Here is a 22,155-nt window from a genome sequence, read left to right as displayed (position 1 = left end):
GACTGCAATCTCAGTTCTGTACCCTAGTTATCATTAAGAATGAGTTATTTACACTGAGAGCCTCCTTTCTGCACCAACGTGCCTCTTATCCATGGCTGATTTCTAAAGCACTGCAAGGCGACAGAGATGTAGGCTTTACTTATTTCCAGAACAGCTCGCGTGGCTTTGGACCTGTCACACGATCCTCTGCTCATCCCTGAGAGTGAGATTTTTGACTCATTTCTCCAGAATTTGCTGGATGACTGAGCAAGGCAGGCTGGGAGCCAAACAGCATGTGACAGAGGGTAAAGTACCCATGCCGACTGGCGTCATTTATTCACTGGCAAGAGGTCATTTTCATGCTCTGCTCATGTTGTCATGTCATCCTGCAGAGGGAAATGATACATTACAGGCATTCGCCTCTCTGGGCAGTTATTCGGAAATGTTTATTTTAAAAGATTGAATTGAATTTGTGTCACCGTGTCATTTGAAAGAAATAGCTATTTTGTGTATTTTTCTTTTATTGTACAGACATTTTGTAATAAAACAAGATGAAACACATCTGTTTGAAGAATGACCACATCTCCTGCTGAGGGACTTTTTTTTTTTATTGGGACGGAGAAATGTTGGAACAAAACCATACTGTGCTGAATGAAACCCAATAAATGTGTATAACAGCAGTGATGAAGACAGCTGTCGAGGAATAAATGAACCAATGCCTCTGCAGAGGCAGCAGTGATCGCTTCTGATTATTTTTGAATCAAAAATAGGAGGTGTGAGCATGCACCTTACCTTAATGTTTCAATTACACATTGCACAGTCACACAATCTGGCCAGGAAATAGATATGAGTATTGTACAATTTGAGATGCAGAGATGAACATAGTAAAATGCAGCGACTGGTCTTAAGATGACATGAAGTGAAAGCAGTTGGCATCAGATCTGAATATACCAAGTCCTGTACATAACATAAAAAGCATACGACAATAAACCAGTGATGCACAAACCCCACATATTGACCTCCACAGTGTTTGATAAGGCATCTTTCTTCCTGTCAGCGTCTTTGAAGACCAAAGCTCTGACAGCTAAGAAACCATCACTGGCCGGACTGCCTTTTTTTTTCTCTCAACAGTGAAAAATAATGTTTAGGCATGCATTTACACCAGGTAGTATCTCTGTCGCTACTGTACATATACAATATACAACTGTACAGAACAAGTTGGAAAGATAGTTGATAAAAAAATGTGCATGACTGACAGTTTAAAAAAAGTTTCCCCAGTAAAATAGAAATATTACTCCTGGGACATTCAAGATTTTTTTTTTTGTTTTGTTTTGGTTCACAAATGAAACATCTTAGGAGAAAAAAAATATTACAAAAAGAATCAAGACAATGTGCAAATCTGATTTCATGCAAGCACTTGCATAATGTATATTAGGTGCTAGAGTGACCTTTCTAAAACAAGGATAAAAGACCAGAGATGTGTAGCTTCAATGAATGACTGCCCAGCAAATGGTCTCACACACACAAACTCAAAGCCAGTTACACCTACCAAAATGACTGCAGCATTCACACTGGGAACATCACATAAAAACCTAAGTTATGTTAAGTAGCATCACTGATATCCACCAGGTCAGATTTGAAATTTCAGACGCCCCGCAGAGATACCGAGGCAACACACTCGTCCCAACAAAGCACAGCACCGAACATTTCCTTGTCATTTAAGATTAGGATGAAAAAGTAATACTGCAAGTAAATGCAACATAGGGAGTAATGATAACCTATGAAGGAGCTCAGAGCTCTGGACAAACTGGAATCCAGTGGCTTTCAAACTGAGAATCTGGAGCTAAGCCAGAGGGGTTTGAAATGATAAAAATATTTGGACAAATTTCTTTTTCAAACTTCCCTCTAAACATTGTAAATATATAAAAACCAACAATTTAGCATCCGTTTAAAGCCACAAGTTAGCACAGGATGGAAACCAGCCATAGTATTGTCCTCAATTACTAAAACATATAAGACACTGTGTAATAAAATCACATCCCCTTGAATGGAGCGAATAAATTATTGACAACACTGATGTGTGTGAGGGGAAAAGCAACAACTCTGCAGTGACGATCCAGAGCAAACACTGACGTGGAATCATGAATTCAGAGTCTCTTTCCACAAACGACGTCACACTTCAACACCATGAATGAATGTGTACTGAAACAAGTGCAACTAGACGAGGTTCACGTGCAAATTAGCAGAATTTGCAAATTCACTATTTCATTGAACAGAATGCAATGGATGGTGAAATCTTTGGGTGATTCAAGAGGAACACTTAAAGACAAACCAAGGAAAGATGAAAAAAGCAAAAGCAGTAAAATAGCATCAATTAAATCAGTCATGAAATCGACTGATTAGATTCTTCTTATCTTATTACAACAATTAAAAAGGCAACCTGAAAATGAACAAATAAATAAGATGACTTGGCTTTAAAACTGAGTGCAGTATGAGAAACACTACACTTCTTTATGTATATAACTACAGGTACATGTAGGAGTTGGGGGAGTGGGTTTTTTCTATTTTTCTCTACTGCATTTGTCTTCAAACAGACAACATATGAGGGGTTCAGATAAAAATGTTTCAAAAGGAAACAATTTGCTGTAACTGAAAGGTGTGATTCCACACTAAGGCAATGACATTTACAAACAGGTGGTTATGGGACAGAAAATAATTACACAAACGTGTTTTTTTTTTTTCCTTGATACCATAATTACAAGGTTTTCATCTTTTGGCTGATGAGAGAAGAAAACATGGAAAAGGATGGGCAGTGAGAGACATTACAGAGGCTGAAAAGAGTCCAGTGAGTATCTCTCTGCACCTCGACCTCAATCCTCGTCCTCTCGCTCCTCTGCTGGCTGGGCAGTGTGTCTGTGCTCTGACCCTCTAAAAAAACATAACCAAAGACTGTTCATGGTAGAGCCCAAGAGGTCAGAGGAGGCGGGGAATGATGAAGTCCGTCCTTGTGAGGTTTAACAGTCTTGCAGGGGAGACCGGTTAAGTGGTAACATTTTGCTGACCCTGTGCCACCGGTGCTGCAAACCAACCCCCCTCCCAAGGCTCAGTTCGTCCTGACCTGTCTTGTCTGGCCAGGGCAGATGGAAGAACAGCGGAAGATTACGGTGAGGATGAGGCAGCTGCGTGATATTTGACGAAGGCGATGGCTGCCAGCTCTTTGCAGAACTCCTCCAGCACGATCACCCCCTCCAGCAGGGTCATGTGGTCAATACTACGGCAGAAGAAAAGGTGAGCATCTTCCAAAAAATCAAGTCAGAGGATAACAGCCAAGAGACGTGTAGATATACATACGTGATACCCTCTGGCTCCAGGCCTAATAATCTCTTCCTGACAAGCAGCAGTTTGGGTGTGAAGTCTGGGATGCGGTGAATCCTCAGCATGAGATCTCCAACCACCTAACACACATGATCATGACAACAGTTACCAACAGTAAACGTGACCCTCCTCCCCTTACCCTGTCCTAACCATTATTTAACAAGACGGGGGGCTTACCCTGACGATGACAGAGAACAGAGACCTGCAGCCAGGGGCCAGGTTGATGTAAGGGTCCAGCAAATATTCATGCAAGTGGGGGTGTGGTAACAAAGACAGCTTGGACAGCACAGCAGTTACCTGCAGGTTGACATCGTAGGGCTGGAAGATTGAAGGATAAAAGAAAGATACAGGAAATAGAAAAACTGTGTGAAGTAAATAGCACCAAAACATGAAAACAAATGTAATTTAATGGCAGCCTCATCAACTGATGTTGGTTGATAACTATGAGAAACTCCAGCACAGCACAAAAAAGTCAATTTAACCTCTGAATATCTGTTAGTCTTCTACACAATTGCATCATTTGCCAAATGGGATTCGGTGCTTCAGCTCTCTTTATTATTGTTTTTTGCCAAAGAAAACAGAAAGAAATGCTTCATTAATCTTCATGGAGAATTTCTTTAACCAAAGCTTTTTATTTTTATTTTTTCCACTCCACTTGCTATCAGTGGAAGGCCTATTTTCTTTTAAAGCCATATCTGTCACAAGGAGGCATAGTAGCAGTATTTCATGTTCACTTGTAGCGAGAAATAACTTTCAGATGTGCTCCTATCTGCTTAAAAATAATTTAAAACAAATTTCAGAAGCCAAAAAAAAGATTACTGCTGCTTTTAATGCAGAAAGTTCAGCCTTTCCCATGAAACCTATCATTAAATGGTCTTTTGAAGTTTATTTAGTCATGTGAAAGCAGTTTTGACTAGATTTAAGCTCAATTAACAGCAAGCTAGCTTTTGTATTTACTCTGCTGACTTAATCTGATTTAAAGTTGCATTTGTGGTTTCTTTTTCTACTGTCTCATCACTTTAAATCTAAAGTGAGAATCTGATCTAAATGACGCCCACCTTACTACAATCAATCACTATTATTTACCTGATCAAGAACACGACCCATCCTGTCAAAGAGAACCTTGAGGAAGTGACCCTCGAAGAATGGCATGTCCAAGTTACACTTCTCAAAAGGTTTAGGATTTCCCCTCCAGTCCCACCGCTGGCAGACTCCACAATAGTCCCTGAACTGAGAACAGCGAAGTCAAATAAACAATAATCCAGAGGAAGCTGCTGGAGTCACAAGCCTTTCACTGAATTGTCTTACAGCACTACCAAAGCTTACCTGTCTGTGTGCATCTCTGAGGTAGGTGTCATAGCCTGTGCCTTCAACGTGATACGATGACTTGGCCTCATCAGGCACCAAACACAGGAAACTACAGAAAAACACAGATTTATACTTAAATTTGAGCCAAGAAATAGGGTTGAACAGTTTCTGAAAAAGCTATTTGGGATTTTACTGACAAATATTGTGTTTTGGTTTGCGATTTAATCTTATAAATTCCAGCTTCTGTTCAGTGTTTATGAAGAAATGGATTTTTTTTTTATTTAACATGAGATTAACACATGACATCATATGAACTGCTCTATATTCTAATGCAACACAGAAGCCTCCTCGTTTAGGGTCACATTTCCTCTACAACTGATCTGTCAGTCTGATGTGTTTATCTCATTTACAACACAGGATGTCATTTCTCTCTCTACATGCATCTGTTTCTACATGGCAGATTTAGAGCGACTCCACTTTAAAACATTTCAGAAGTTGGACTGTTAGATGTTTTCTGTATTTTTTTGTATCAACATTTCAGTTTTTTGGTAAATTAGTGACGTGACTTCACAGCTGAGTGCAGCTGGACGTTTAAATGAGTGAGGCACGAGACAGACGACAGGAAGTGCGACTGAAGAAGTGGATTTGTAAAACCGTGGATGCTGCAGGTTTGAAACCTGGACCAGGCGATGTGTAACATGAAAATTAACGGCGCTTCTTGTGAGTTGCTGAATGTAATATTTTAAATTTGGATTTTGACTTAATAGAAATGAATTATTCAGCTCCACTAAGAAATGTGACTTAACAGTGTTGTTGACCTAACAGACTGGTCACCTATTTACGATCTTGTGGACCTCTGTCTTCCCATCGGACTTTGAGTGATCGGGACTCTGTGTTGGAGAAGAGCTGAGCCAATCAGAGGCAGACAGCCTGCTATCTGGTGAGAGGTCGTCAACAAACAGGGGATCCTCCTCGAGATCTCTGCAGAAAAAATAATATTTCTTTTTAATTACCAGTGCAATGGAGAACATACTTCAGTTACCAACTGTTTTAAGATTAAATTCCATTCATTTCCTTTCAACATAATCATGACTTAACAATGCTCCCCTCTGGTTCTAATATTACAGAAGTCAGTGCCAAACTGTGCGAGCTTTCAGCATTTAATGGCTCTTTGGGTCTGAGTGTGGTGACTTTAAGGTCTTTTGTGTAATTTGGCAGGCAGAGAGAAGCCCTTACATTGAACATTTTTAGTAAAAATGTGTTATTCCCACAGTCATGAATGTAGCAACTAAAGCCCTTTGTTTGATAAAGTAATTATGAAAATATATAAGAAATCTCTCAAGAATTTAGGACTTAATTGAGATATTCATTAAATCACATTATGCAAATACAAGAGGAAACATGCAAATTAATACTCATTAAGTTTCACTCACACAACTTTGATGCAGACAATAAATAGCTGAGCTGTTTATCCCGCTCCTGCTTAATCACGACTCGAGAGAATCTTGACAATTAAAGCACTAAATTGCAAAGTGAGCAGATGTGGCAGCATATCTAAACAACACAGCTATTTGAAGCATTTTTTATTGTTTTTTTTTTGCAGTTGTTTATATTTGTGCATGAGGGGGGAAAACAAACTAAAAGAAAAAACAAAAAACAGCCATTTAGAAATCCAGCAGCTTAGGGGGAGTCAAAGGTCTCAGGCAGCTCCTTACACAGCATCATGGGGCTGGCCATTCTCCAGAGGCTCCCGCTCCTCCTGCGGTTTGTTCTCCAGGTAATTCCTTTCCTCCAGGTTGCGCAACACCAAGCTGTGGAGGATGTGCTGGTTGGGCTTCTGGATGAGCTGCTCAAACAACCGCAGTGTCATGATGCTGATCTGTGGACAAAGGGAAAGAAATAAAGCTCAGCTTCAACTGCAGCCCCAGAGAAGGACGGCAAGTATTTGCACACAGATGGAAAAGTAGGCGGTGGCTGCTTGAACATCAAAAGAGATGATTCATTTGTCTTTTATGTGATGAAAGCGCATGCAGAGCCTCTGCCATGTACTAATTAGATTCCTTTGCTTTTTGTTAATAATATGATTCACTGGAACTTCAAAACCTTACAAGACAGATGGCCATTATCATCTCAGAGTATTGAACAAAAAACAATGAAAAAATTTGTCTTTAATGTCTGATTTCTCTGGGTGGTACATGCATGTGCAAGACAGATGAGATTTTGCATGATAACAACCTCATCCGACAGGTGGTCGCAGTGCTCTATGAGTCTGTGCCTCAGCGGATTCTGAGCGATTGTAGCTGAAGTTTCTGATTCCTTCTCCTCTCCCAGCAGAAAGTAAACCATCTCCTGCAGCAGAGCGTCCGATGTAACCTGCCTTATGATCCTGTTCAACAGGGCTGTGGAGGTCAAGATCCCCACCTCGGACCTGTATGAATCCCCCCCACACACACAGCTTTACTGATCAGACATGACTCATGTGGTAACACACACTGACAAGCCTGTACAAAATATCTGATTGATTGATTGTGGACGGGACTTACGTCTGCATGAGTTGTGGCTCCATCACAGACACAAAGAATCTTTCTCTCACAGCTTTTGCCATCACCGCCGCTGCTGACTGGAAGACAGCGAGGAAAAACAAAACATGGGAGTTCAGTTTTTTGCTGCTTTTAAATACTGAAAAAAAAAAAAACTTTCTTGGAGAGAATTTCTGTTATTCAGACTACAATATGGCATCAAAACAAGGTGAGTCAGCACTAGTTGGAAACCTTGTGAGCCTCCTTGATGAGCTGGTCGCAGTAATCTAGCCATGACAGGAAAGAGATGAGAGCCCTCTTCCCTGTGAAGACAGCTGCGTCCTCCTTTAGGTTGTATACATCTAGACTAAAAGAGGGAGAGAAAAAATGGATCAAAATGTGATTTCATAGAGTATATTTAAAGATTACTTGCTAAGATGAATTAAGATGACAACACAAGTAACAATATGAGTGGCTTTAAAGGTATTTTAGAAAGTAAAACTGAAGAGAAATTTACCCCCAGTTGACCGATTCTACTGTTTCAATGTCCAAAGGGTCCATGGACTGTGGGAGGGCTTTATAAAAGGAGACCAGCCTGTCTGTCAGAAGCTCACAGAGCTCAGTGTTCTCCGTTAAACACTTGGCAGCAGCAAGCTCTGGTAAACTGACCAGCAGCATCAGGCCCTCACACGCCTTCACCACTATCCGACCATCCTGACCACAGGAAACATTTGTGCAGCTCATGATTAAAATAGCCAGCTTTCAGTAAAAAAAAAAATACCTCAAGCACATCATTTTTACGTTTAGGAATAACTTACAGGACTCTTTGTGAGGTTGAGCAGAGAGGTGACCAGGTTGTAGTTGTTGGTGTTATTGTTACTGGTTGGACTGGAGGTAGCGGCAGCAGCTGCAGCCTGAGGCTCCTCTGCCAGAGACTGACCAGTGTCTGGAGCCAAAACACTCTCCTTCACCCCTTCTGTCACCACAGGACTCTTAATCTCTGGTCTCTTCGACTTGTTCTAAAATATAAAAAAAAGTCAATACACAAATGTCTCTGACTCGTGCTTAAAATCTTTTAAGACTCAAATTTAAAAAAAAAAATCCTCTTCGGAATGAAAGCTACCCACCTCAAGGAAGAAATTGACAAGGTACGGGTCCTGCTTTAGTTTGGAACAGACTATGCAGAGGAACTGGATCTCCTCATTTTCTGTCGGCGCGGCCAACACTTCCCCACACAGACGGATCAATTTCTGAGAGGTATGTCACAGTCAAGGGAGTGAAAAGTTACACATCAGTTAAATAACCTGTCAGCTAGCAGACTGCTACGTGACAAAGAGATGTCATAAATACACAGAGATCCTGACTGAAACTCCTCTCACCTGTACAGGTCTGTGGACGTTGATGTGAGGCAGAAGTGGCTGACGAATATGCGCTAGCAGCTTCGTATAAAAGGTGAGAACTTGCTGTTTCATCCCTGGGGGACACTGAAATCATACAAACACATGATATGTACATTTTTCTGGACTTGTAGTTTAGGTTAATTCCAAAGCAGGACTGCCTTACATCTGCTTTCCCCAAAGTGTAAAGAGTCTCCAGGATCTTATGGTGTAGCAGGTACTCCATGCAGGGTCCCGTCTCCCCAGACTCCCTTTCTGCTTCCTCCTGTGTCAGAATGTCCAGCATCTGTTCCAGGTGGGATGGGATGTTGGTGTCTGTGACTGGGGCTTTATCATCTAACAGGAGAGTGCACAAAAACATGAACTGTAGGTGGAAAAGATACAAGCACATGGACAAACTTGATGTAACAAAAGAAGTGGACTTAATGGCGGTCTATTGGCATTTCAATACATAGATGCATATACAGTCTTAAAAATGGTGACAGAGAATAATCTCCTGTTGCGTACAAAGTATAAAGGAAATCAGATGGAATCAGATATAATAAGCACCCAGAGAGTAGGTACATAGTTTAGTCTATTCGTGCTAACCGCTGCATTCCCAATGGTATTTTCCATACTTGATAGCCTTATGCTAACTTGTTGGTTCCTAAACATTTTTAAACTGATTTTGCTGAGACAATTAACGTATTTCTAGTGAGATACTGAGGTATTTTCTGTATGTTTGCTTACTTTTACAGCTTTCCTAAGTGACGTGTTTCAAAACTGATATAGCCTTGGATCTGCCGAGCAGTTGCAGAGGTTAGATCGCGTCTCACACGTAAGCGGAAGCAGAAAATAAGCAATATTATAATAGATTATGTTTTATTGCTGCATCGATCCAGAATCGTCCTTGTCTGCATCACAGAAATTATTAAAGATAGAAAATAAGTATGCATATCTGCTCAATAAAGACAGAAAGAAACAGATTTTTTTATTTTTTTTTAAATAAAAAAAAAAAAAAAAAAACAGATTTTCTTAAAGCAAAATATATACTTTGAGAAAAAAATGTCTACATTTTAAACAAGTTGGTTTTTCCACCAAGCACATCCTGAATTCAAAATGAGACAAACACTGAGCCTACAAGCATAAGCTGACCCTGTCAAAGTGAAGGACAGCTTGCTTCACATAAAGCTGCTGAACTCAGCCAGCACAGCATTCTCTGAATATTTAGCAGATATGACTTTCCAAGTCTCAGATTCATTCCCCCTGTGCTGCTGATACACAATGCTGCTGCATGAGTTAGAGGCCGTAAGTTGAAACTAGTTGAAGTTCAGGGAAATAGAATTTTTTTTTTTTAATGCTTTGCAAGTAAGCATTTTAAAACAACACTTGCAACTTGCAAACTGCATTAATTAAAACACTGAACACTCACTGGCTAGACAACAACAAATTATTACGGAACACGCAACAAGAGCACATCTCTAACGCTTAAAAAATATATTCCTCAATCCAGATCAACATCACAGTTAACTGCCTCTAGTTTGGCTCATCTCTAACAATAACAAAGAAATAAATAAATCACAAAAATATGACAAAAATCTATCCACAACTTTTTGAGTTAATCTCCCAACATACAGCTAATCTATCTCTATATCTCCTGTTGCTTACAAAGTACATCACTGCCATGCATAGTAGGACCATGTTATAAACAAGACGGATGTCTTGCACACTAGTCACAGCTGCTGTTACTAGTGTGCCAGACACCATCAACATTTTAGAAGAAAATCTGCATGATGAATCACTCTCTATAGAAACCAGTGCCAGAATAGGTATGACCTTATTTCAGACATTTCTTACCAGATGTCTCGATGTAATAATGTGTAATGGCCTTCCAGTGATAGACGAAATCCTCCTGCAAAGGCAGCGATGGGGCAAGCTGAAGAAGAACATTTGTGAAGATTAGCATATTTACTAGTGACATGTACCAGCTGATTTCTAACATGCCCTAAACTAGTCATGGATTTTGGTCTGTCTTCTCCACTGATTTCCTTTCAGGTTTAAAATGATCAAATATCATACTATGAAATAATTTCTTGCTAGTAGTGACAAAAGTCAACGCCTTGTAATTAAAAGGTAGGATGTTTACACCTGTGACAGGTCCAGTCTTATACATTACTTCAGGCTGGGTTGCTGTTAAAAGTTTATTAAAAGTTTTCTTCAGGCCATATTTGGAATCAAATTAACTTAGGGTAACCTGCCATGTTAGGTAACCTTGATGTTAGAATCCCTGGGAATGGAGCACCATGACAGCAGGTTTCAGAGAGGTAACCCGGCTTTGTACCTAGTTAGCTGGCTTGCAACCTTGTAGCGTTTATCATTTAGCTTCCGAGCAATGCTAAGCGAGGTAATCCACACACACTACCCCTTCGATGTTATTATTGACAATATGTTTGCGCAACATCAAATAAGCTGCCCAACAATTTCGACATCATTCCTCGCCATAAGACCCTCCAAGCTGAAATGGGATAGCCAGCTAAGATTTTAGCTTAGCTTCTTGAGGCTACTGTCAGCTAACTTGGCGTCAGTTATACCCTAACAAATATGATTAGTTGCAAGAAAAGAAATTGTTTGTTAGGGTTACAACTTCTAAAACGTTTTTTTAAAATCTATATAGACATATGTTACTATAAATAACACGAAAAATCTGACAACACAAACACAACAAGCTAACATGGTATCATGCTAATTTGTTAGCTAGATGTTTAGCAACTTGACGCTGACGTTTTGATATGCAGTGTCTGGAACAAAAGAGCCCATCTATTAACCAAAATTTAATTTTCCACAAAATAAACCAACTGACTGAAACACTGTTTAATACAAACTCACCGCTTCCACTGCATGCTGGAGAATGGAAGTAAATTTGGAGAACATTTTGTTCTTCGATTGGACTAATTTCTCCCGAGAAGACCTAGAGAATTCCTCTATCTTCTTCTTCCTGCTGTTGCCGCCTCGCTCCAGATTGGAGGTTTCATACACTGACCCTTGTAACGAAAGAATAGATGTTAGTAATAAATCCGCTACACGTTATTGGCCTCAGGACTTTACAGGCCTGGCACAACCACAGTAAACAAGACGTCTTCAGATTCAACGTATGCTCACTTTGGACACGGTGGCACTTCCCTCGCCAAACGCTGCCACCAAACACCACCAGGGGGCGCAGTTACACTAAGTATAGGTTTGTAATTACTGACAACGATCAGTGCATATAAATGAAGAACGCAACCAATATGTATTCTCAGGGGAAATAGTCTCAATATTTACTTTGGAAACATCAAACACCACAATTTGATAACTAAATATTACTACAAATGTAGCTACAGTAAAACCACAGCGACCTGTAAAATCAAACTATTACAACAGCTGGAAAAATGCACTGATTCATCTGAAATGGGGTTGATTTCCCCATAACATGACTGAGGTCATGTTTTTGTTATGCTGTAGTCGCTCTCAGAATTAAAGAGGAAGAGTTTGCCAGATAATCCCAGAAAGGAATTCGGACTAATATAGGGAGAAAAATTAAAGGACACCAATTGCTCCATCGTGGCTGTGAACTTTGTGATTTAAACAACTACCACTTCCAAACAGCGCAGTCATCCCAGACAGAGAGCAGCCTATTCGGTTAAACGATTAGGTTAGCCGACAGCAGCTGCAGGGAAGGCATTTTAACAATGATTTAATTTATATCTCAATAATGCTGTGCTATTATGTACAAACATGGAGAGAAACTTGTTGGAAAATAAAAAAGGATGCTGTCTGATCCAGGACACGCCCTGTCGCTGGAAAGTGCTTTCTACATCGCGCATTTTACTGGAGTCTGCCAGATCGCAGCATGTTTCCATGCGTTTAATCCCATCAAATAGCAAGCAAAAAAACTTAACGCATAAATATTTTCATCCATCAGGCTGTCAGTCGGTCTTTTGCCCCCCACTGTCTCAAAGCTGCACCGGGTCTTCCTGTCCTGTCGGCAGAGAAAAAGAGGCTCTACCTACCGGGCATGTCTGCTAGAGGTGAGTATCTTTTGCCGCAGAAGCCTTCATAATAACACATAGAGTGGAAAAAGTCTATTAAATGTAGGGTAGGAGGGTGGCCTTGATTCAAAGATGGTAGATGGAGAAGAGAGTCCTTTTGCGTCGTCTGACAGTTGAATTGGGCTGTGATAATAACTCTGATGTTGTAAGTAGGTTACACCGGTGTGAAGCTGCAACTACAGCTTCTACTGCTGCAGCCTTGTTCTCAGTCTCCAACTTATTTTCATGATGTGAAGAGAAACATATAAAATATTCATTTATTTTTCTCTTTTAATTGCAGTTTTGGTTGTTATGAACCTCCACTTTTTGATCCATAATCTCCAGTCAGATCTGGAGTGTCATTAGTTAAAAGCTGCAATCTATCGGTGTCAGTCAGCTTTGATAATCACTTTATCTGCTTTAACCGGTGAGGCTAAAATGATCACTTTTAGTGGGAGAAAATGCATTAAAAAAATGCAAGCTGTGATTTGATGCAACTGTCTAATTACACTTTTTAGGCTGAAATTACTTGCTGATTCTAAATAAGATGGCATACCTGCAAAGCATGCAGGTGGATTATGTGTGCTCGGTTTGTGCTGATGTGGTGACTCTGCTCTCTGGCAGAGCCTCCAGCTGGTCCCGCTGTAGGATGCAATCAGATGGTCTGCCTGACTGATTGGAAGTTGGATAAAAAGCAAAAGAAGTTTAAGTCCTGATATAATCCATTTATTAACTCTGCTATTGGATTTGGCATGATGACATCCATCATGATGTCTGTTATTAGGTAAAACAGCACCCTTTGCATAAAGAAACTCAGTGTGCAGTGGTAAATTACTCCCCCTCAGGCTTTCTATGACTGAGCCTGAGCACAGAGATGGCTTTGAACTTCCTCCATTAATGATGTCTACTGTATATGCTCTCCTTGGCTGCTGGATGAGATTGATAGATCTCAAAGCCCACTGCTCCAGAGCCCCTATGGTACATACTGTAAATCTGATTAGCATGCTCAAGTCCTTGTAAACTGCCAGTCACTATTCATAGGAAGTTGCTGCCCTATACTCTATATAGATGAGTGCAGGGTATTGAAGTACTCACTGTGTTTTTTAGACAAATGTCACGTTATTATAACAGTTGCAATAACTTATACGTGCAATAGTGAACTGGGAATCTATACCACCTCTACTATGTGCAATGCTTGTTTATATTGTTTTATTTAACTTATCTTATTGTTATTTATTGCATTCTATTTGTGCTTTTCTTGCACCTTGTTGCCTCTATTTTGCTTTGTACCTGTATATATTGTGTCCTGGCTTGTCCTGCTTTACTGTTGGTGTTGTATTGCTGCTGGTACCCAAATTTCCCTGAGGACTCTCCAAAGGGATGAATAAAGTATTTCTATTCTATTCTATTCTATTCTATTCTATTCTATTCTATTTACTATAAAATATAATTCATACACCTATTTTTCATATAGCATATGTTTAAATTGAGGAATATTGGCTGAAAATTTTTTTTTCTTGAATATTATGAATATTTATTATCTTTTCTTGAATATTATAGACCCAAATTGATAACGTAACAGCATACCAATTAATAATTGGAACAGGAGCTGGTACACAGCCATCCTTATGCAGTTGTATGTCTGTATCATAACATGAAATGCCTTCTGCTCAATAAAAACTAAATAAAAATGCTGTAACAATGTGTGGAAAAATTAACTAAACTCTCACTGTTTCCACATAAAAGTGTAAGTAGTGGTCAGGTGATGCAAATCAAATGCACTTGATTAACTAATGCTCAGTAAACGGGAGCACTTCTGCAAAGCAGATCATTTTTGATCACTTTGCAGGAATATTTAGGTGTTTTTAGCACAATGCCAAGTAGGGAAGATATAGGCTACCATCATAGAGAGGCTAGTTGTTGCTATCTGTCAGTCTGAGAGAAGGTACAAGGCCATTTCAAACAATCTGGAGTCCATCATTCTTCACTTAGAGAGATTATCCATAAATGGAAAACATTTAAGACACTTGCCAAGCTTCCCAGATGTGGAAACTCCAACACGTTCAGCCCAAGGTCAGACCATGCAATTCTCAGAGAAACACCAAAAAAATAAATAAATAAGAATACACAGTTAGACACAGCATGTTAATGTTAAAGCTGATCACAGTTAGTTTGGAAGAGTTGTCAATAGAAACTTCTTCTCTCTATAAATAACATGCCAGCACAGCTTAGGTTTGCAGAATTGAGTGAATACAGTAGAACAGAATACAGTAAAACACCTCATACCAACTTTCAAGCGTAGTGGTGGAGGGCCGATGATTTGGACTTGTTTTATAGTCACAGGACTTGCAGGACCTTTACAGGTGAGTCGACTACAAACTCCTCTTTATACCTAAATATTCTTGAGTCAAATATAATACCATCTGTCTGACAGCTAAAGTTTAGAGTCCAAACCTCGACTGACTGCAGTGACAAGACTTTAAGAAAACTGTGCTTGAATTTAATACACGTCAGCTTTGATTAAAGGAAATTTAACAATGGTGTGAGTATCAATCAAGGTGTATGAAAGACGAGAAAGGCAGGCAGCTGTAGGAGTTAATAACAAAATAGCTTAAAAAGTCTTAAAACAAAGGAAAACGCAAGAAACCAAAATTAAGACACATGCTAACAATAAGAACCAACAACACCAAGGAAACCATAGAGACCAAGGGGTATACAAAGGGAACTAACAACAAGATGAGGAGCAGGTGGTGTAATCAGCAGAAACCAGGTGAACAGGAATTAAATTTAACCGAAGCAACACTTTCAATAAAACAGAACAAGTAGCTAAACCAGAATATGAATCAATTCTTAAAACGCAGGCATAAAAGCAACATAAACACCTAAAAACAGAAATTTATGACTAAAACAGAATGTCCATGGTTCATAACAGTGAGAGACAGATAATGTCACACAGAAAACTTCATGTTGCCTCTGAACCACCTGGGAGACTTAGGTTTCCACACATTGTTTCTGCACTTTGGCTTAACTATCTTTAGATAAACGATGACATGTTGTCATATGTTGGGTTGTTTTTTAGCCGAGATTGTCTTCGCCTAATTATACGGTGAAGACCATATAATGTTTTTAAAATGATGTCCTGATCTGTAGAGCCTTGGAATTGAAAGGGGTTGAACTTTATTTTTCCACATTACTATAAATATCATCCCTTAGAATTTATATTCAAGGTGTCAACCCCTCTATGGTGGTATTGTTTTAAATCTCATGCAGTAGGGAATGGAATAATTATGCTACCTATTGTATTTCACCCGAGCACCCATAGATGTTCTGTCCATGCTGTCTTTAAGTTGCAGCTCTGCACTGCAGAGGATGATGGGAATATTCCATCATGATAGACAAAATACCTGGATTTCATATTTCCATCTTATATATAAATCCTCTGATTTTACTGTCACATTCCAGAGTACTTTGTGGTCATTTTTTAAGGCTATCCCCTGTAACTCTAAGCCACAGATTACTCCACTTTCCCCCCTGATATGCCCCCCTACATTTGTCCAGAGACCATCAGGACCATTACCATGCTTTCAGTCTTGTTTTATCAGCACAGGAACATGAGCTTTTACCTTGGTAGTGATGGTTTTCCATTAGTTAACCCATCTTGTAACACTCCCCTGCAGGCCTTCCCTCTGGACTTTTCAGTCTCATTCCATCTCCCATTCTGTTTTCTTTTGTGTTGGATCTCACACAAAAGATGGATTTTTATTTAGTTATTTTTTCCTAAAACCATTGAAAAATAAATACATAAAAATTGATTGTGATCATTCCTACCTGCAAGCTGCTCTGTATGAGAGCTATTGATGGCTTTTAAGGAGTCAGGCCATATTAATGGGGCTTAAGTGCCTTATTGAAGGTCACCTTTGGCAGCAGTGATCAGATTTCTCTGTCTGCATTGCCTTCCAGAGAATGGAATTCTTTCTACCTCAGTTAGGCTGCTTAGCACAACCCTTTCATTTCTTTTATAAGCTGGCTGCTTTGCTACGATTTGTCCTTTACCATTTTAGCTGGCCAGTCATGTGTGGGTGAATTATTCATCTTGGTCTATTAAACCACTCATTACACTCTTTGCTCCACTACAGAGCCCTTAAGCATCATATTAGTTGTTACTATGAGTTGTTCACTAAGCTTTCTGCTACTCCTGGTGTGAGTTGGCTTATTAATTATATGTGATTTCATGGACCTCTTTGAAGTAAAGTAAATTGCATTTAGAATATGGGTTTTGCTCTCATTCTGATGTAATTTCATATAAAAGTTTAGAAACAAGAAATAATTTGCCACAAAGTTTGAATGTTGAAATATTTTCTCTTTTTTTTTATCTATCTTTGCTCATCAGTGCTACTATCTATTATTAGTTATAACACGAAAGAAAGCCACGAACATTTTGTTGCATGGCAAGTTAACAGTGAAGAAGGTCCTGCTTTGTTATTTTATACCCATCTTTAAGAGACATAACTTTGTGTGTTATTGGTTATCAGATGTAAAATGTGGATGGTTTTAACTAACTAGCAACAACAAAAAAATCTACTATCCATACTTAGCATATATATGTTTTTGCCCCACTCCTTGCCTGCCCCACCCATTCCCTGAACAGAGGTAGCACATCCTGGACACCGTACCTGTTACACTGCGGTGTAATCTGGATGATCAATGGTAGATAAAAAAAGGGAGGCATGGCTCCACTCTGCAGTAACCCAATCTGATGCCTCCTCTTTTTTTCCTACTGACTGGAGAGGGCTTGCTCATGCTGCAACACAGCACAACCCCCTGCCTCAGCACTTTTCTCTCTGTCTGTCTGTGTGTTTATATGTGTGAAGACGAGAGTGGTGTGCATGCGCATGCATGTGTCCTGGCAAAAGCCTGAATAATTGACGAGCAGTAGAAGGAGTGAAAGCGCTGCCGGACAGGACGGTGTGTTTGGGAGTGTGTAGAGATGGGGGAGAGGAATACAGTGAGGCAGCAGCCTGGCTACGATGGGCTCTGCAACTACGCCCAAAAAATCACCTCCTGCTTTGGACTGGATGGTAAGATGGTGGGAAAAGATGAAGGAGACAGTGGGGAAGGGGACGGGAGAGGAGGGGGGGTTGTCAAGTGCAGATAAAGATGGACCAAGGGCACAGGCTTTGTTTAAATGCTATGTATATTTTGTGTGAAATGCTGATTTGAAGTGCGCAGGAACAGCGGGGTTGTTTTCTGAGCATGTTTGTGTTGATTTGTGGCAAAGCTACAACAGAGTGGATGACAGTTGGAGGGTATACTGCCTCACTGCAGCAGAGAGTCATGTCCTCAGCTACTCTCAGGTACATGTGTCTGCATGCGTGGGTGTGAAATTGTATGTCTTCTTGCCCTCACATCACCATCACACTTCATCTATTCTCTGGAGTGAAACTCGAGTTTTCTGAATGAAAGTGTGGTTGTATTCAGAAGCTAAATGAAATCAAATCAGAGAAGTTCTAATCTAATGTAAATAGTAGTAAACTCAGCCAGCCTAACTCCAGTTGCTCTGTCCCTGCTCCCTGTCAAAAATTCATTAAATTTAAAGTGCAGAGTGAGCCCAGCGTCTCCAGACTGAAAGGATGTTTTGTGCTTTGTCACTGTTGCACTGTTGATGCTACATGCTTTCTATCTCGTCTGTTTTCTCGTGGAAGAAAAGATAAGTGTGATTAGCTTTATCTGTTTGATGAATATTCAGTGTCACGAGGGGTTTTCTGTTTTATTTCAGCCGTTGTTTTGTCAGTTTAAGGAAGAAGCAGAACTGTCGGAGCAAAGACTTTTATCATTTCTTTCCACAACACCATATTTTTTTTTTTACTTCCATAAGGGTTTGAGCATCCCAGAGGATTATCATGCTTTTGTGGAGTTTGTCAAGCTCCTCCCTCTGCATCCTCTATCTTTTTTAACTCCCACTAGGACATACTGTATCATTGAGTCGAAAATTTACCTCAAGCAGAAGCACATTCTCGGTTGCAAAACATGCTGGAAGTCTTCACAGTAACAAACTTTAGCCTCAAGGAGGATTTAAAACTCAGAACATGTCTTCTTATTAAGTTCCATCCACTAAAATCCTATTTCTAATCAATGTAATTTTATTGGATAATGGAGAGCTCTGGCTGGCATTTGGACTCTGAGGCTGATGTACTTGGAGTGTCTTAATATGACTCTGGCTCTTTATATGGCTCTAAGATTGGTTAGAAATGGCTTTGTGCATTGCTGGATGCTGGAATAACCTTGCTAGTTGTTGACCTCTTCAAGGACTGGCATGCTACCAAGGCACTCTGCACCGACTGCAAGCTTTGGATGACTTGAACATTGCACCTTAATTCATTTGATCTTAGATAAATTCACCTACAAAAACATTTTGTTTTATTTAATCATGCAAAAAACAGAAAACACATTGTTTTTCATTTGCTTTTTGAAAGTTCTCACCAAATCTCAGCTTTTTACTGTACATGTAAGAACAATGAAGGGATGTACATGTGTCAGGTAGCGAGACTCCCACCATACAGTTGGTAAACCTGACACAGACCAACCTAACCCCACCCAGAAGATTATCAGGCTCAACGTCAGCCCTAAGCTGCTTAAGGCACTAGGCTGGTTGGGTTGAAGACACTCATATTGTAAGCTTCTTTCTCCGTGTCTCACTCTGCTCTACCTGCAGCAGAGGTGCTGCAGATGTGAAGTGGCATTCAGAGGAATCCTAACAAGAAAACTTGCAGCTGAAGGCCTCACTGGATATTTCTTTGGTCTAATTATGTGAATTTACCCATCAAGCTCCTTTGTTTCTTCTATGAACCGTTAAGAAAGCTTCTCATTCCCGATGATGATCGAGGGTGGACAGATGTTGGAGCAAGACTGAGCCTGACTCTGGCTGACTTCTACCTGCAGTGCTGTGGGACACTTGAAGGGGAACAGAGCACCATGCCTACTCTCCCCAATCTCAACAGCCTGGGGAAGCTGTGCAGCTCCAGCCGTAGTCACAGCGTCAATCGCGTTCACCGTGTCCGAGTTAAACGGAAGAGCTCTGTTAAACGTATGTCCATCATTGAGGATGGGCATGTGGCTGAAATCCTGTACCTCATTCCAAAACAGTACATTGAACAGTTCCCGTTCCTCAACCCGAATGACTACTACTTAAGTGAGAAGGTGAATGATGTCGCTACAGGTAGGATAAGAGAAAGCTTCTAATTTAATCTGTAGAATGGGTCAACTTTAATCATCATTGCATAGTCAGAAAATAGCAAAAAAAATATTCATCACAATATAAAAACCTGAATTAATTGCAAGTACTTTTCTGTTTTCATTTTCCAGACATTTCTGTTTTTTCCTCTTTCTTCTTTCATCGTCTTTGCTACTTGATGTGGTTCTAGTGTTTGTTAAACCAACAATTGGTTCACTTTGCCTGCTCTGCTCTGAGTCATGTTTGTCCGTGGGTGACTGAAAGTGAATTGATCAGAGTTCACTTCTTTTCTATCAGACAGTGAATGGTAAGACTTCTGCAGCCTTTTCATGTCTGACCTGTGTGTTAGTCTAAAAGCTTCTGCCCAGTTACACAACTTTCCGACCCCAAAAAAGCCTTTAAAATCCTCACCCTCACTGGAAATGTCAGAAAAATCAGGAAATTAATTACTGCCCTCTCTGTAGTTGCATAATGCAAGCAAATATGCAACAGCGAGGCCTGCTACATTTTGCCAAGCAATAGTAAACGACAGGCAAGCTTACATCAGGATTACAACGTGGGCACGAAGACAAGTTGAGATGTCCAGATTTTACTCATTCTCTGACTGCTTGCCAGACACAGCAGTAAAAACCATCATTACTTTGACTTTGTTATGTTTAAATACCACAAACATAAGTAATTATTTCTCTCTGATTTTGACTTATAGCTCAGCTTAAAGAAAAGTCTGCAAACTGACCTTAGATCAAAGGTCACAGTTGAAATCAATCAGGATCTGTAACTTTTAGCTGCTATCTTTATTTGCTGCAGTCTATAATCATTTTACTGCTGTTAATGAAAACAAAAGTTATGCTTTCATGCAGCCACAGTGTGTTTTGCTGTAATTCACTAGCCGATTGGTTCAAAATACTACAACCCAGAGGTCAAACACAGAGGTTTGATGATACTTGAAAAAAACATTAACATGAGCAGACAAAGATAAAAGACTAAAAAAGAAATTTGTGTTATTTAGTTGTTCCAACATCATATTTCTGTGTGTTCGGGGTAGCTGTAGAACAGGAGTATCTCACCTGGCTGCAGAAGGTTGCTGTTTATAGATTGCCACTATTTTCTAATCCATTTTAAAATAGAAGTTGTTCAGGTGCTTGTCATTATCCCAGGACAGAGAGTTAGGTCTGTGCTTGCAAAGAGGTAGGAGTTCATCCAAGGTATTTGCCTTCTCTGCAAAGATTCTGCAAACCATTACCCATGCCATGTTGTGTGTCTTTTGCATTCCACAGTCTTCAAGCTCAGGGATGACTGCACAGTGTCCACACAAAGCAGTGTTGTTTACTACACATGTGACTTCATGCACTGTAATGTCTCCTTAGCTTATACACAAGCCATTAGTCTAAAGCCATAAAACAATAAACTGCACTGATTACTGATGCTGAACTGATCATGCTATATGACAGCCGATCAGCACTGATGTGAGGATCAAGCAGTACTTCCCTAGACAGGTTAATAATGGCCTCTTAGACATGGATCATCCATAGGTGAGCCAAATGGAAAGCTTTGAACCATGCATAACAGGCTTTGCTACTCTTGGCAAACTCTATGTGGCATGAATGTCCTTCAGCTCAGATGAAGATTATTAAAAGCAGTGGGATGTTGGTAGGCTGATTCTAGTAGACAGAGTAACAGAATATCTTTGTGTTGTAGTTAGTGGCTGCACAATGAAACTCATGAAATCATGCAGAGGCATTTCTTTACCAGCCAGAAGTTTATCAAGGTATTTAAGCCATTTACAGGAATTTTTATAATAGTAAAAAAAAAAGGGTGGAGTGCCAGAGAAATTTCCGCTAAGTATTTGCCTCACTGGCATGTCTCCATTTCCAGATGGGGAGAAAACGCCCTCTGGAAACCAATGCATATCGGTGGGTATCCAGAAGGTGGCATAGTTTTTCCTAAAGTGGATGAATGCATTCTTCGTGCATATTAAGGTGCCTGCATGAGCAGTTACATAGGTGGTGCTGCTCAAAAACTCTTCCTCCTCTTCAGCTATAAAAGGCACAGATTAATCTGCAAATCTTTGGTCTCTGCCTGCTGCTGCTGTGTGTAACACGGCTGACTTGGCTACCAGTGAAGTTATATTTTCCTAAGTATTCACAAACACTGGCTTGTTCCCTATTTGCCAGGGCATCAAAATAATTTCATCCCCACAGAGCACATGAAAAATTTTCTTAAAACATGATGCTATGGAGCACAGGTCCTCATCATGTCATAGCATGCTAAAACATATGACCCCACAGATCCATTAGAGA

The 22,155-nt window shown here is 40.0% G+C and overlaps 2 protein-coding genes across 10 annotated transcripts in view; one reads left to right on the top strand and one right to left on the bottom strand.

Moving 5' to 3' along the window:
* Window positions 1–482: 482 nt before the first annotated feature.
* On the bottom strand, window positions 483–12,670 carry fhip2a (FHF complex subunit HOOK interacting protein 2). 2 transcript variants are annotated; one of them, XM_042010590.1, is made up of 18 exons: window positions 12,607–12,670; window positions 11,444–11,598; window positions 10,415–10,493; window positions 8,745–8,914; window positions 8,561–8,665; window positions 8,309–8,431; window positions 8,000–8,200; window positions 7,699–7,895; window positions 7,434–7,548; window positions 7,206–7,282; window positions 6,898–7,090; window positions 6,378–6,541; window positions 5,497–5,643; window positions 4,681–4,771; window positions 4,441–4,584; window positions 3,532–3,672; window positions 3,331–3,434; window positions 483–3,250 (listed from the first exon to the last, which is right to left on the bottom strand). In XM_042010590.1, the coding sequence occupies exons 1-18, from the start codon at window positions 12,662–12,664 to the stop codon at window positions 3,139–3,141; spliced, it is 2,376 nt and encodes a 791-aa protein (XP_041866524.1). In that variant the 5' UTR covers window positions 12,665–12,670; the 3' UTR covers window positions 483–3,138. The 2 variants fall into 2 exon arrangements, with proteins under 2 accessions (XP_041866524.1, XP_041866525.1); XM_042010591.1 differs by lacking the exon at window positions 12,607–12,670 and adding an exon at window positions 11,717–11,780.
* The window catches only part of ablim1a (actin binding LIM protein 1a), a 39,397-nt gene continuing 29,784 nt past the window's right edge, over window positions 12,543–22,155 (top strand). For 2 of the 8 annotated variants that reach the window (XM_042010593.1, XM_042010597.1), the window contains exon 1: window positions 12,560–12,624. In XM_042010593.1, coding sequence (XP_041866527.1) covers window positions 12,612–12,624 — 13 coding nt within the window. In that variant the 5' untranslated portion in view covers window positions 12,560–12,611. Of the gene's footprint in view, window positions 12,625–17,496; window positions 17,703–22,155 lie in introns of those variants that run through there. The other 6 variants (XM_042010601.1, XM_042010592.1, XM_042010596.1 and 3 more) reach the window with 5 other exon arrangements.

This window comes from Melanotaenia boesemani, chromosome 16 (genome assembly GCF_017639745.1).
Source record: "Melanotaenia boesemani isolate fMelBoe1 chromosome 16, fMelBoe1.pri, whole genome shotgun sequence".
NCBI classification, from domain to species: domain Eukaryota; kingdom Metazoa; phylum Chordata; class Actinopteri; order Atheriniformes; family Melanotaeniidae; genus Melanotaenia; species Melanotaenia boesemani.
The sequence above is the reverse complement of the archived record's forward strand: the minus strand, read 5'-3'. Positions and strand labels throughout refer to the sequence as shown.

What these genes read in the sequence shown, in the direction of transcription:
- fhip2a (XM_042010590.1), bottom strand. Translation starts at nt 12,664, where the DNA reads ATGTGTTATTATGAAGGCTTCTGCGGCAAAAGATACTCACCTCTAGCA. An exon ending in TCCAGCATGCAGTGGAAGCG is followed by an intron (nt 10,494 to 11,443) that starts GTGAGTTTGTAT and finishes GTTCTTCTTCAG; the next exon opens with CTTGCCCCATCGCTGCCTTT. An exon ending in TGTTCTCTGTCATCGTCAGG is followed by an intron (nt 3,435 to 3,531) that starts GTAAGCCCCCCG and finishes CATGTGTGTTAG; the next exon opens with GTGGTTGGAGATCTCATGCT.